The sequence below is a fragment of the Heloderma suspectum genome, chromosome 1 (genome assembly GCF_057233095.1).
Source record: "Heloderma suspectum isolate Gila_16-S chromosome 1, 16-S_ref, whole genome shotgun sequence".
In the NCBI taxonomy this organism is placed as follows: domain Eukaryota; kingdom Metazoa; phylum Chordata; class Lepidosauria; order Squamata; family Helodermatidae; genus Heloderma; species Heloderma suspectum.
In genome coordinates, this window is record NC_139458.1 from 35,780,536 (window position 1) to 35,795,426 (window position 14,891).

The window sequence follows — 14,891 nt, forward strand, 5'->3', positions numbered from 1 at the left end:
CCTGGAGGAAGCTCATCACATTGTGTATATACGCCATATTATTACAGATGTCATCCTCTCTGTCATCTCTTGTACCATAGCAGGCATTTGTGCAAGTGGTATTAAATCTGGACTATTTCTGGACTATTTACAAAGATCTGAAATGGAGGATGTCATATAGATCACTGCGTAGTTAAGAACATAAGAGCCATGCTGGATTAGACTAAGGGTCCATCTAGTCCAGCATTCTGTTCACACAGTGGCCAACCGCCTGTCGACCAGGAACCCACAAGCAGGACATGAGCACAACAGGACCCTCCCACCCATGTTCTCCAGCAACTGGTGTACATAGGCTCACTGCCTCTGGTTCTGGAGGTAGCACATAGCCATCAAGGCTAGTAGCCATTAATAGCCTTTTCCTCCAGGAATTTGTGTTGTAAAGCCATCTAAATTGGTGGCCATCACTACATCCTGTAGTAGCAAATTCCATAGTTTAACTATGTGCTGTGTGAAGAAGTACTTCCTTTTAGCTGACCTGAATCTCCCACCAACCAGCTTCATGGGATGTCCCCGGGTTCTAGTATTTTGACAGAGGGAGAAAAATGTCCCCCTATCCACATTCTCCACACCATGCATAATTTTGTAGACCTCTATCGTGTCCCCCCTTACCCTCCTATTTTCCAGGCTAAACAATCCCAGCTGTTGTAACCTTCTCTCATAGATCATTTTAGGTGCCCCTTGATCATTTTAGGTGCCCTTTTCTGCACTTTTTCCAGCTCTACAATATCCTTTTTTTAGGTGTAGTGACCAGAACTGTACAAAGTGTTCCAAGTTTGCTCGCACCATAGATTTGTATAAGGGAAGTATGATACTGGTAGTTTTATTCTCAGTTCCTTTTCCAATTATGTCTAACATGGAGTTTGCCTTTTTAACAGCAGCCTCACACTGGGTTGACATTTTCATCACAACCCCAGGGTCACTTTCTTAGCCACAGCTAGCTCAGATCCCATCAGGTTATATTTGAAGTTGGGATTTTTTGCTCCAACGTGCATCACTTTATATTTGCTTACATTGAACTACATTTGCCATTTAGAAGCCCATTCTCCAGTTTGGAGAGATCCTTTTGGAGCTCTTCACAATCCCTTTTTTATTTTAACCACCCTAAATAATTTGGTGTCATCTGCAAACTTGGCCACTTCATTGCTCACTCCTAATTCCAGATCATTTATGAACAGGTTGAAAAGCATTGGTCCTAATACAGCTCCCTGTGGGACCCTACTATTTACTTCCCTCCACTGGGAGAATTTACCGTTTATTTCTGCTCTCTGCTTTCCGTTGCCAGATGGTCACTCCTAGATTTAACTGGATTTTTGAAACAGTAACCTACAAGAGAAAATCTCTGTATCCCATTATGAACTGAAATAGACTGAACAGTCTATTTAATCAGGTTTTTAATTTGATTTATAAACTGTGAACAAAATATTAAAGGTCCCCTAGCCCTTAACTCTGGAGAAGAAGAAGCTCCCTCCCCATCCCCAGAGAATGTTATTATTCCACTGCATATTTTGCTTGCACCACAGTGAGCATTTGACAACAGAAGTCCTGAAACATCCGTGGAAAAATGGATGAAAGTGCCATCCTTCCCAGATGTTGCAAATATTTGATTTTATAATTATATATTAAAGCATGTTAGTAAGTACATTTTAATTTACAGTACCAGATCATATGCCTATAAAAGAGTGGTGCTGAGAGAGAATTTCAGATATATTGTTCCTTCAAAACAAAAAGGAATATTGAAGCTGGATCTGTTTTTTTGTATTTTCTTGTACAATATTGTTTATGAAGGAAGCCACCCCCTTTCTTAGTTTATCCTTACAAATTCCACTTTGCGGTCCACAACAGTGAAGGAGAACATTAGATTTTTGAGTGCTGGATGACCTAAACACATACTGCATGTCTATGGTGGGTTTCACTGGAAGAGTATGGGTAAATATATGCACTTCCTTCACTCCAATTCACTTTTGCCCTTCTTCCAAACTCTAGAAGCCCTTCCCTCACAAGAGCTTTCCTAAATTGGAATTCGCCTGAAAAAGGTTCCCCATCTGTTCCAGAGCATCTCCCTTCTTATCAGCATGCCCCTGATAAGTGTATACAATGAATAAATGCAGAGATTCTTACATGAACCTTGCAGTTAACAATTAAGCTGCTGGCTGTAGTGGTGGCTTAATCACAGTGTTATAATTAAGAAGATATTAGAAGGAAATGCTAAGGAGCAAAGACAAAATTCCCCTGGTGGATCAGTTATCAGTAAAGTGAGATAGGTAGTGACACTGGAAACTCATTGTTCTGCAGTAAGCTGCAATATAACCAGTTAAAGATGTTATTACATGAAATGGTATTTAAGTATTATTAATACATAAAAATAAAAAATAAACTTCTCGCTTACCAACCAGCCTGATCACTGAGGTCATCAGAGGCCATATTCCTGGTGGTTCCACATGGACCCATGGCCCAGCTGGAGTCCACCAGGAAAAGAGCCTTCAGTGTGGTGGCCCCCTTCCTATGGAATTCCCTGCCTTTGGAAGTCAGGCAGGCACCAACATTGTGTTGTCTTCAGTGCCTCTTGAAAACATTGTTAATTCAGGAAGCCTTCCTCAAGTGACCAGCCACCGTTTATCATACTTGGTTTTATTAGAATTCTGTCTCTTTTTAAAGAATTTCAAATTATTTTAACATGGTGTTTTTATTCTTTATCCTGTCTGCTGTTTGGATAAGGAGTGGTATACAAATAATAACAATAATAATATAGAGGAGGATCTGGGCTTTTAATGTGTCTTAATGGACTAAATATCTTTAATATTTTTCAGGGCACACACTTTATCTCCAACTGATCACCTGGCAGCATTTTATCTAGCTTTGCAGTTTGCTATATCCCGGCAGGTTAGTTTAAATATTAACATGTTTTTAAAAGATGAATTGGTTATGGCAGTAACTACAATAATTAGCTGAACTACTTTTGTCATGTTTCTGAGCAAAATCCTGAAAGTCGGGTTTGTTTCAGCAGAATCTCACCCCAAAATATGAGGAATATATAAAGAATAGTCTAGTGGTTATTGCTCACCTCTGTATGCCTATATTCATTTTTTGATCTTCCTGCTAATTTGGTTCAGCAAGAAGTAGAAATAACAGTTGCAAGTACTTCGTACCTTGAAAACAAGGGTCTGTTTTCACTAAGATTTTTTAAAGAGGGACAGGATGCATGTCTAGGAAGATTCCAGCCTCCATAGTCCAAAAGGGCCAAATCTTCATTTCATACTCAGCCTTCTTCTCCCTCCCACACCCCCATCCCAAAATGAGATCCAGTGCTTTGTCATCCTGTTAGTTAAGGAATGCTTCCCATTCTTCTAAATAGTTTTATAGTGCTGCACCAGGAAACTCGCATGCCAACTACAGCCCAAGGAACTGTATAGCAGAGGACAGAGGTAAAGAAAGTGTGCATGCTGTTGTGATCATACTAGTGATAGTATGCTCACCCTTTTACTGCTGTGGTAGTTGCTGGAGCCACTGAAAGGCCAGGCTGTTGCTGAATCAGTGGGCACCATTGACATTTCCAGTGCTGCTGTTTCCAAGGCCGGACTCATCCACAACTTTGTGCTGGTTTTGGAAGCACTCAGAGTTCAGCATGACATCAGAAACAAGACCTCATTTCTCCTTTGAGAGATAGGTTGGTGGCGAAGATAAATGTTTAGTGACTAGCAAGGCCAGCCAAAAATTGTGGACCCCTGTTCAATTAAAGTTATATCTGTTCCTGCAGGCTTCTGGGCATTTACATTATACCACACAAAGCTTGTGTTTTGTTTTGTTAAAAGGAAATATTTTATGCTTCCAAAATCTTGAAGCCTGAAACATCAAGTCCAGTTCCTTGCACTTCATATATTTAGATCATTCTGAGCTGTTTTGCATTTGCAAGGCAAAGGGAATGTGTTAAAGTTTATTTTAGGAAGCTAATTTGAACAAGGTAGTTCACATAATTTAGCTAGTTTTCTTTGCTACTGGTCGATGCTATTCTGCAACGTGCAGTTAGAAAAAAAATCTTCCCCCATTAGCAGAATATGATTATATCTTTGGAGTTGTTTTCCATTCCCATTTTTCATAATCTGCACATGCAACATGAGAATGTGTGGCTGTAATAACTCCTTTCAGCTTCTCTTTCAAATAGATACCAGAAGCTTTGGGTTACGTTCGCCAGGCTCTTCAGCTTCAAGGAGACGATGCTAACTCTTTGCATCTCCTTGCCCTCTTGCTGTCAGCTCAGAAACACTACCATGATGCTCTGAATATCATTGACATGGCCTTGAGTGAATACCCAGAAAACTTTATGTGAGTAGTTCTTTCCGTTTCCATGCGGCATGCTCAGGGTGGCACAAAATTTAAGCACTGAAATGATTAAGCTGTTTGTGTATTTTTAAGGCCTTGTGAATTTGTGCTCTGCTTTCCCCCCCTCCTGTCATATATGCTAAAACTTCTAAACTTTGTGAATAAGAGTGTGGTGTTCAAATTCCTGAGTTCTTAATTTTGAAATAAGTCTGTTCAGTTTGTGACAGACATTGTGTTATATGTTCTAGCTGGAATAAAAATGATGGGGTCACAACCCATTTTCATTTTTTTATTTTATTTTTTAAAGGAAGTTTCATAATCTCCCCCTTGTGAAGCTGATGTTTTTATAGTGCAGTTTATCTCGTTGCTTTTGAGAATAAATCCCATTGAGCCTCTGAGTAAACACACCTAGGACTAAGCTGCAAGTTATTTTGTCTGAAACTTAGATTCAATTTCTTAAAAAGTCACATGTTTGACTATAGCTATATCATTTGATTCTGGCAGCATCTCTAGAGACTGGTAGAAAGAAGGGAAACAACTTGATGCTCTGCAACAGGAAAGTGAACCGCTTTATTGCAAAACTATTTTCTCAGCTTAGTTGTATCCTAGCATTATTCTTTTGGCTAAATTCTTTATAGTTGTTTTCTTTCATTACTAATGAGCATCAGAAAATCTAAGGAACTTAATTGTCTTAGTGGACAAGTATCAGTCTGCAAACTATGCATTAAGTAGACATCTGTCAGATATGGCTTTTAAAAATAATTCAGTTAATATGTAGTGTTTGCATGCCAGTAATATTTATTTACTTCAGCTTTTATCACCCCCAGTCTTTAAGGAGAAGGAAAGGACTGGTTGTTAAAGAACAACAACAACTGTTAAGTGTTTACTTTCCATCACAGCTTTCAAAGACTTCAGAAAAGTGAAGGTTTCTCACTACAGCTGTAACCTCAGAATAGGGATATATTTTCATGGAAACGTGCATCATTGTTAGCTCTCCTTTCTTTGGATTCCTTATTCCTGTAAGAAGATTAACTGGTCTGAAATAGGCAGTTAAGGTTAACTTGTTTCTAGTTATGCCTGAAATTACTTCTGAAATACTAATTTTCCCCCCAAAACTAGGGTCAGATTCTTCACATATGCTAAAGGTATAGTTCATGCTAGCTGAGTTCCAGATATATGCCTCACTGTTGTCTACATTGGCTGCAGGGTGCTTCTTTTTGGAGTCAGTATGCTAGCTGAGAGTCTGTAGTTTGTGTGTTCTGGGATTCTTCTTCTACCATGTGCCTTCTATTGTTTATATGCATTGCCAAAATTAGTCCAGTAATATTTTGTCCTACCATTCAACTCTAGGATGCAAACTTGGAATACCAATCTAGGGCACTGAGATTATTATACAGATTTGAAGGGCCTCCATTCTTTGTTTTTTTATCTTAATTTAGAGTTGTTTCAATGCTGCATTATATTCTATCACTTATTTTATTGTTGTTTGTGACTTGTTTTATTTTGTGATCTGCTCTGAGAACTCTTTGTTACATGGCCTCATATACAAATCCTTGTCTCTGAGAGTGCTTCCACCAAGCAGGTTTTGAATTCAGCACATCTGATACCTGCAATCTGTGTGGGGACTATCCCAGTCCCCATAGTGATTACTCCTTGCTTAAAACAACAGACAGAGAGCTTTCAGAATCAGTCCAAAACAATTGCTGCATTCAGACTCTGGGCAGTATCCAACTGTGTCATTCCATTAGCGCAAATGTTACTCTTGCACAACCTGTTGTCCAAGCAGTTGCGCGTGATTCTTGTGCAGCCCCTTGTGCAATCACCTGCACAACCTGATGTGCGGCAAGTTGCACAACCGGTTGTGCAAGTGTAATGGGCAACACCTTGCGCAACAGGAAGATTTGGCAGAGCTCCGCTAGTGCTATTTGCAGAATGACACCTTGGATACTGCCCGTAATGCCAAACCATGGTTTGTCATTATGTCTGAATCTACACCAGCTTCCAAACTGTTGTTTGTGAGGGTCTGCCAACCTAGGATATCAAACCACACTTTGAAGCTAGTTTGCAAACTACAGTTTGGCCTTATTGTGGTTTGCTCCTATATCTCAATCCACGGACAAACCACATTTTAGGGTAGGGATAGGGAACCTTTTTTGTCCTGATGGCTGTATTGACGCCAAACAACCACATTGGGGTCATGTGCCAGTGATAGGCAGAGCCACTGCCTAAAGTGGGTAGGGCTCCACCCCACTGCTGTCATGAGGCCCTCAGTGTGCTTGCCTGAACACCCCCCAATTACCTTTGTATCCCTCTGTCTCTCTCTCTCTCACGCCCACACACACACCATTCTCTCTTATTCGTAAAGTATGTTTGTGGATGTATCTGTACACATACACCCCACATGGAAAGGCAGCAAACTGCCCATGGAGGGACTAATCGCTTTCTTCCCCCATGGGCAGTTTGCTGCCTCTCTGTGTCGCACCGTGCAGCAGGGGAAAGCACTTGATTGTTTTGAATTCAGGCTAAATGCTAGTTCATATTTGCTTTCATGTGACTATATAATAGTTTTCTTTCCCCCTGCTTGTTTCGTATTTAATTCTGTGGCACACAATCTTCAGCAAATGAAAATGCTTAGTAAGAAAAATAAACTGTTGCATTAGACAACGATAATTTATTCAAGGTTGTAATGGTTCCCTTTTTACTGCCATAAAGCTTAATAGAAAATCAGTTAGTTTGGGTTGCTGTCAAGTTCTTTAAACATAGAATGGCCAGATATGCTTGGTTTTAATTCACCTTTCAAAGCTACATTAAAGAAATGATGGTACTTGTTTGAAATTTCCAAAGAGTATGTCCGGCTTTGCACTCTAGAACAATTACTTAAAACTTTTTAGATAACATTTTCTGCATTGACTTTTCTCCAAGGAACCCTTTCTGCATTGAGTTTCTCCTGACAAACTCCTTTGTGTGTGTGTGTATCTCAGGACTCCTGGCCATTGCAGAGTATTTGTTGGATTCTTGAAGGATACCCATGAAGTTTGCAGAAGGTGTTGACCAGGCTTGTTGGGTCTCACCATCACTCTGCATGACCTGAGAGTGTGCTTTAAAACACACCCAGTATTCCCCTTTGCATCTGCACATTGCTGGGGCAGATCAGTAGTGATGGGCAAACTCTCTTTTAGGGAACACTGTCTGTTATTGAGTATATTACAGTTAGCTCAGGCGTTTGCATGTGGTAAAATGGTTGTCATCTGCCTTTTCTAGAACTACAAATAGAGGGTATAATGAGGGACCACAGATAGGCAGACATAGGCTACATATGGCAGTGCCAAGACAGTTTTGTCTGCTAAATTCACTTTTTTTAAACTTGAAATATCTATCTTTTTTTATTAATGTGTGCTAGTAATCTTTTGCTGTTGCCTGAATATGACCCGGCCTCCATGTCATCAATGCCATATTCTGAGTTGAGTAGTTACAGGCTGTTATTTAGTAGAAATTACAGAGTGAGTCTTTAAATGCCTACTAGAAGGGGTAGGATTTCTCCTAAACCTCCATGTGCTGGTGAGCAGAATGCTATGCCAGCGCACTTTTTTCCAGCTGGCATAGCAATACCCTTGTGTCTTTTCCCAGCAAAATGCTAGTTCCCCTCATAGAGAGTGCAATACAAACATTCTGTGTGTGGTGTTAGGTAATTTGTAGCAAGTAGCAACAGGATGGAGCAGTAGTTTTTGCTGAATTGTGCATTTTTTATTTATTTCTTTTGTTCCTCAGATTACTGTTTTCAAAAGTCAAATTGGAATCGCTCTGCAGGGGCCCAGATGAGGCACTCCTTACTTGTAAACACATGTTGCAGATTTGGAAATCCTGTTACAATCTCACTAACCCCAGGTAGGACAAAATAGAACCAGCATTGTGAATCATCTGATTAACATGGATTTAAAAACAAACAAACAACCAGTTGCATGTAAATATAGTTTATTATCTGGATGTAATATTCCAGTTTATATTTCATTAGAGGTTTTTTAAACATTTATTCTCTTAAGTTGTTTTTCTGTCATGGGTAATGGTGCATGTGAATGGGCCTGACTTGATTTCTATATTTTAAAGACAAATCTGAACGGGTCAGCTAGAGTTGCCTTTAAAGATAGGAAAGAAATTTGTCATTCATACTAGGGATGACTGGGCACTTGTGCTAGGATATATATGAAAAGACGCTCCAGTAGAATAGTGCTTAGCCACCCCCGGTTATCTAAGACAGGGGTCCCCAACCCAACTCCCATGGGGATCTCCTCACCCCTGAGCACTCCACTCCCTGCCCCTTCAAAATTTTATGTTTAAGAAAAAGCATGAAAAACATTAGGGCACCAAGTTCTCTTTCCAGTTCCTGAACCTGCCATTGATCAGCTGTTCAGCAGGCAGGATGAGAAGGAAAAAGTTGCTTCTAGCCCCTTCCAGTCTTCTTCCATCTACACAGACCTTTCCCATTTGTGTTCTCTCTCTCTCTCTCTCTCTCTCTTTCTCTCTCTCTCTCTCTCTCTCTTCACTCCCAGCCTCTAGAGTTGCTATTTCTCTCCACCCAACCCCTTTCCTCACTGTTTCTCTTCCTTTCACGTCTCTTGCCTTCTTTCTCTCCCTTCCTAGACCCTAGCCTTGCTCCTTCTCTCCCACACACCCTTTTATCTTCTATTTCTCTCCACTCCCAGCATTAACCTCACTAGTTCTCTCCCCCACCTCTTTATCTTGTTGTTTTACCCCCTCCTAGCCTTGTCCTTTCTCTCCTCTGTACCCCTTTGCCTTGCTATTTCCCGCTCCCTCTAGGTTCACTATTTCTCTCCCTCTTTTGACTATCCAGGCCCACACGGCAGCCATTATGTGACTTGACACATCCTCCATGGGAGCCATTTTGTGTTGGTGCCCACAGCACTTTCTCTAATTTCCAAATGTGCCCACAGATCCTAAAAGGTTGGGGACCCCTGAACGGAGATATAGGTGAAGTAACCATGCACCATAACCTTCTACCTGTCAAAGGCATCAGCCATAGAGGCTCAGTACAAGTAGCAGAGATTCTAATTCTCTTTCAATAAAAAACAAACCCCACAAATATATTTCATAAAGCTTTGCTTGGCATAATGAGAGTTTTGAGATAGGAAACAATTCCTTTGGTAGGTCTTTACAATGTTCTCACGCTATGTTCCAGTCAAGTATTTTTTTTATTTCTGAAGCCTTAATATGTACAAATTGCATATGTCTAAACTGAAAGTATGATTAAAAAGTGCAAAGATACAGCAATACTACACCATAGCAAGCCATTTCAGAATAGCAGCCCATCCCATATGACACTATGAGATCAACAAGTTCCCCCATGCAGTGTATCACATTTCTTTTTTCACATTCTCTAGGAGCTGTTCTGTAATAACTCTGTCCCTGCTGTGAGTTAGCAGCCTTCATGTGGCTCTCTCAACCTTCATGCTTGTGCATGCATCTCATTCAGCAAGAGTATCTTCAGAAGCCTTGGAGATGCCTGTCACAGCCATATTTCAGATCCTTTAGCTTGACTGACTGATAGGTCAAGGTTGGGCTGAGGTCTCGAAATTTTAAATGAGTAGATCAAGATGGAAATATTCTTATATATTCTACTTAAAACCTGTGAATTTTATCTCACCCTCTTGCAGGCTAGTTATGGCCTCTCTCTGATCTTTCAAAAATTTGCTTTAGCTCATAAAGCAGACAAAGTAAACATGCCAGTTTGGGATCATGCACCTATTGTGAAACAGAGTAGAAATTCACTGAATTAACTACATTTTCCAATGTGTGATTTGACCCATGAAAAAATGATGGTTTGCACTTCAGCTTTCCTTCCATGATTATGACGAAAACTTTGAGGCAGGATCCATGCTGGCATTGGTGCAGCTCTTACATGTGGAGGGATTAGTGTAAGGCTCAGATTCAGTAGAGTCTTATTGCTTACTTCAGCATATGCTTCTTGCTGAGGTGGGCAGAACAGCCAAAGACCTTGTGCTAACTGATGTGGGATGCGCTGTCCCAACTCAATGATAGTATTAGGGATACAGTTGAAGCTCCCAGTATGTCTGAGGTTATTACCAGGAAGATGGTATAAACCTGGATTCACATCGATAGCTCCTGTTCTGAAGTTGATAAAGTTTTCAGCAGGATTAGAACAATATTTGATCACCTTGTTAATCTTAAGCATAGATGTGCATTAACAAGGTTAAGATTCTATCAGATGATAGCTTCTGTTAAGTAAAATGACAATGAATTCTCAGTGAGAGAAAATACCCCTGAAGAAAACATAGATGAAGATGTCCATCGGTATTTTTTCAGCTGGCTTTTATGTACGTCTTGTAGGTCTGCGTGGCTGGTGTCATTCTTGAAAAGAATGGAATTTTGGTCACATAATGAAAACACCATGTCATTGCTAGGGATGTCGGAGAAGTCCGCAATGGATTCAAATGAGTTTGGATTTCTGAGAATCCAACCCGCGGGTTCTGCAGCAGACCATTTTTTTCTGAGTCACATAGACTTGCAGACAGTTTTTCACTTTTGAGGGGGATTTGTGCCAATTCACATTAGTGCTAATGCACATTAGTACTATTCTTGTTAACTAATGCTTATTAGCACATTTTCGCAAGTGTCCACTAGCACTAATGTGCACTAGCACTAATGCACGGTAGCACTAATGCAAATTAACGCTAATGCAAATTAGTGGAGGTAGAACAAAATTATGGTAAAAAAAATTGATTCTATCAATGAGTGGACAACAGAACAAAAGACACCAGATGACCCATGATACACAGATGGAACAGATTTAACAAAATCTGTACATCCCTAGCTTATAAATTTGAAACCAGTGTATCCAGTAAGCATGTTTGCTATATTAGTACAAATATTAATAGAAAAAAGTAAATCTACTTATATTAATATGGTAGTGTTGATTTTATTGCCTTGGATCCAAAGAACCATAAAAGGAAAGAGAAAACACATTATTGCTGTTTCTTGAACAATTACCAGTGGAAGACTTTGCATTGCAATGCCATAATGTATCAGGTCTTGCATTACAGTATAAGAAACAGTGAATAAGGAAAATATAGATTGTAGTGTATAAACTCTAATCTAGGGATGTGAAACACGTGCCCGCCCACCCCCATTCTCTGTCACCTCACAAAAAATCAGCAGTGGCAAAAAAAAATCAGCGCTACAGAGGCTTCAAAAAGGAAAATTTAGCATGTTTTCAAAATTTGTCCTTTTGAAGCCTCTGTAGCAGTCCTTTCGACCACACTGCCAAATTCTAGCACCGAATGTTAACTTAAGTCCCATTCATTCATTGGGTCTACTCTACTCTGGATACTAAAAAGGTAAAGGTGTCCCCATCCAGTCGTGTCCGACTCTAGGGTGTGGTACTCATCTCCATTTCTAAGCCGAAGAGCCAGCGCTGTCCGAAGACGTTTCCGTGGTTATGTGGCCAGCATGACTGAACACTGAGGTGCACGGAACGCTGTTACCTTTCCCGCTGAAGCGGTACCTGTTTATCTACTTGCAATTTCTTGCTTTCGAACTGCTAGGTTGGCAGAAGCTGGGACTGAAGACGGGAGACTCGGGTCTCGAACTGCTGTCCTGCCGACCTTCCGGTCTGCAGTTCAGCGACTTAACCACTAAGCCCCCACGGCCCCCACTTTGGATACTACCCATACATAAATGAAGTGTGCTGAAATTGTCAGGAATTGTTTTCAATGAGGCTGTTCTCACACCATGACTGCCCACCATAGTGTATTTAAGCCACGGTGAGGCTGCGGGGCATGTGGTCTGTTTTAGGGTTATGCGAGGGCTGTTTAACCCTCACATAACCCAAGCTCACTGGTTTCACACGGCACCACAACCCCTGAGTGGGGGTTGCATATGCAACCAGGCATGATGGGTTAAATAACCCATGATGAACTGCGGTGTGTCTTCCAAACCTGGCCAGTGTCTTCATTGGTTAGTTGCAAAAGCATTTGCATAGTCACATAATTGTCATTTACTTAGGGGTTGCTGCATGCAGAATTAACACAACCTGGGGTTAACACAGGCTGCCCTCAAGGGAGAATCACATACATCCTCACCGAGGTTTATCATTGTATCTTACCATTACTAACCCAAGTTAAAATTAAGCTGGGAAGACTACTAGACCATGTTTTAGAATCGGAGTTTAATCAGGACTCTGAAATAGTTTAGGAGCATCCCAGGGTTCATTTCAGTCAGGGTTAACAATTATCAGAGGTAATGTGAACCAGGGGCATGTGTTTCCCTGCCTGCCACCCAGTCCATTCATGCCGGGTAGAATTATGTCTGTATATTGCCTAGCAGTAGTGCGGGCAGGTCCTCTTTTATTTTATAACGACAACAGTACTACTACTACTACTAATAAAACATCATGGTTAAATATTCAGTCTTCAATGACATCATGTTCCTATGCACAGTTTTTAATTATGATAACATACTTACAGGATTGTGATTTAAATTAAGCATCTCAATTTTAAAAAGAGTTTCCAAAGGTAAAATTTCCAGTCCTCCTTCAATGAGTACTGGGGAAAACATCTGGGAAATATATAGTTACATTAATTGTTAATTTATAAACTTTAAAAGCTGTTTCCAGTCATATTTGAGCTTACAAACTAAAAACATATTGCAGCCATTGCTCTTTGGCAGGGTTGCAGATACAATCAGTAGGCTCAGAAGCAGCATTTTTCACCTTAAGCACATTTAGAACCTCTTTCCCCATTCTGTATTTGGCAAAATATTCTGCTTATCTGAATTTCCAGAGTGCTGATTTGAGCAGTATGATGACAGTTTATTTTTACATCTAATTTTAGCATGATATCTGTGTGCACACAATTACAGTAATATGTTTATACCTCCCAACCTCTGCTACTTGATGTTGGCACAGAATCTAATCTTGTTCTGTCACTGCTTTTCTGATGAGTTTTATGCACTCGTGCATAAAAATAATTTTTAGTAGTGATTATGCTGGAGAGTGGTGTGAATTTTTGACCTGCTCTGAACCAGAGACGTTTTCCTGTTCCCAAGACAATTGAAAGTATATAATTTTCAAACAGCATCATTTGTTGGCTGACTTGGTTTTCTTTACTTCTTAGCATGTCAATTGGGGTGCAATTGTTATAACGCTTATCTTTTCTTAACTTCTACCGTAAGTGTTGAACATATCACTTTAGGGCCTGTTATGTACCTTTGTATGTTTAAAAAAAGTCAAAGCAATTTTAAGAAACATAGATACACTGCTTTGGTGAGGGGAAGGCATGGATTAATTATGTCAGACTGGTTTCCAGTCATTAACTGCTTTGAACAGCCAGCTTCTGTTGTATAACTGGTTTCCCTGGGCATGATGCAAGAGAGAAGATTGTGGTTTAGATCCAGGCTTAATTTTGATGGCCTCTCAGAACAGTAGGCCTGAGAGTTCTCTCATCATCTCTTAGCCCTATGCAGGCATTTGCCTGCAACATGCGTAGGGCTAAAGTGGGGTCAGGACATGTGTGAGCACATACGCCCTATCCCCCAAGTGTCCCTGAGCCCTTGGCTATGACCTAGATCTTCATGCATTCAGTGCAACAGTCCTGATTAGGGACTTGTAAGCATGTTTGGCTGAGCTCATTCACAAAGTCCCCATGATCAGGATCCCATAGTGCTCTTGGATGGACTACCCAGCTGGAAGCAACTGGGACCAAAAAGGCCCCTCTGTACCATCCAGCGAAGTCAAGAGATCAATTACCTTCAACTTTATTTTCCTTCTCGGTGACGTTTGGCACGACATTGTTCATGTATCAAGGAGATAATTAATACAGCAGTTTCCAGGAAATGTGTGCTGACTGATGTAGTAGTTATTGCTTGATAAAATAGGCTAAGGAAGGTTCCCTTCTGTTTCCTGTGGATTACTGTAATTGCATCATTGCACTTGGAATTAGCAGTCCAGCAATGCTGCGTTAGTGACTTGCAGAGTCTTTTGTACCATTTTAACAGCAGCTGAACAAAGAAAGGAAATAGTTTCATTCTGTATATACAACGCATTACTCAAAAATGGATTTAAAAGTTTCACTGGGAGGAAATTGCCAAGAGTTCATTCAGATTCAAAACCAGGAAGCCATTTTTACAGTTTAGAGCAGATGTGAAAAAAACAGAATATCTTCTGCTTTTGCATGACTTTACACCAGTCAGATCTCCCTGGGACAGTAGCAGTGCTGCTGCAACCAGAGAGCTAAGCTGCATTGCCTTTCTATAGAAAAAAGCATCTGCTTGTGAAAAATGCTAGTTAAGCAGCACAAAGAAGCAAAGTTTGATATTTACTGGCAGACATTTATGCAGCATCCCATATTCCTCACCAATTTTTCTTTATATTTTATTGCCTAGATCAGAAATCAGTACTACTCTTTTCTTGCCCTATGTACCGAAATGAAACTATGCCCACACCAGTGGATTTCTTTTCAGTACCAGTAGTGAGCGAGCCTTCCCTTTTCTTCCCAGAAAATTCC

The 14,891-nt window shown here is 40.4% G+C and overlaps 1 protein-coding gene across 4 annotated transcripts in view; it reads left to right on the plus strand.

Moving 5' to 3' along the window:
* Positions 1-14,891, plus strand: part of TTC7B (tetratricopeptide repeat domain 7B) — a 157,967-nt gene that overhangs the window by 83,713 nt on the left and 59,363 nt on the right. For 3 of the 4 annotated variants that reach the window (XM_084840811.1, XM_084840837.1, XM_084840827.1), the window contains exons 14-16: positions 2,847-2,919; positions 4,199-4,359; positions 8,125-8,241. In XM_084840811.1, the coding sequence (XP_084696937.1) occupies positions 2,847-2,919; positions 4,199-4,359; positions 8,125-8,241 (351 nt within the window). The remainder of the gene's footprint in view (positions 1-2,846; positions 2,920-4,198; positions 4,360-8,124; positions 8,242-14,891) is intronic. The other variant, XM_084840820.1, reaches the window with a different exon arrangement.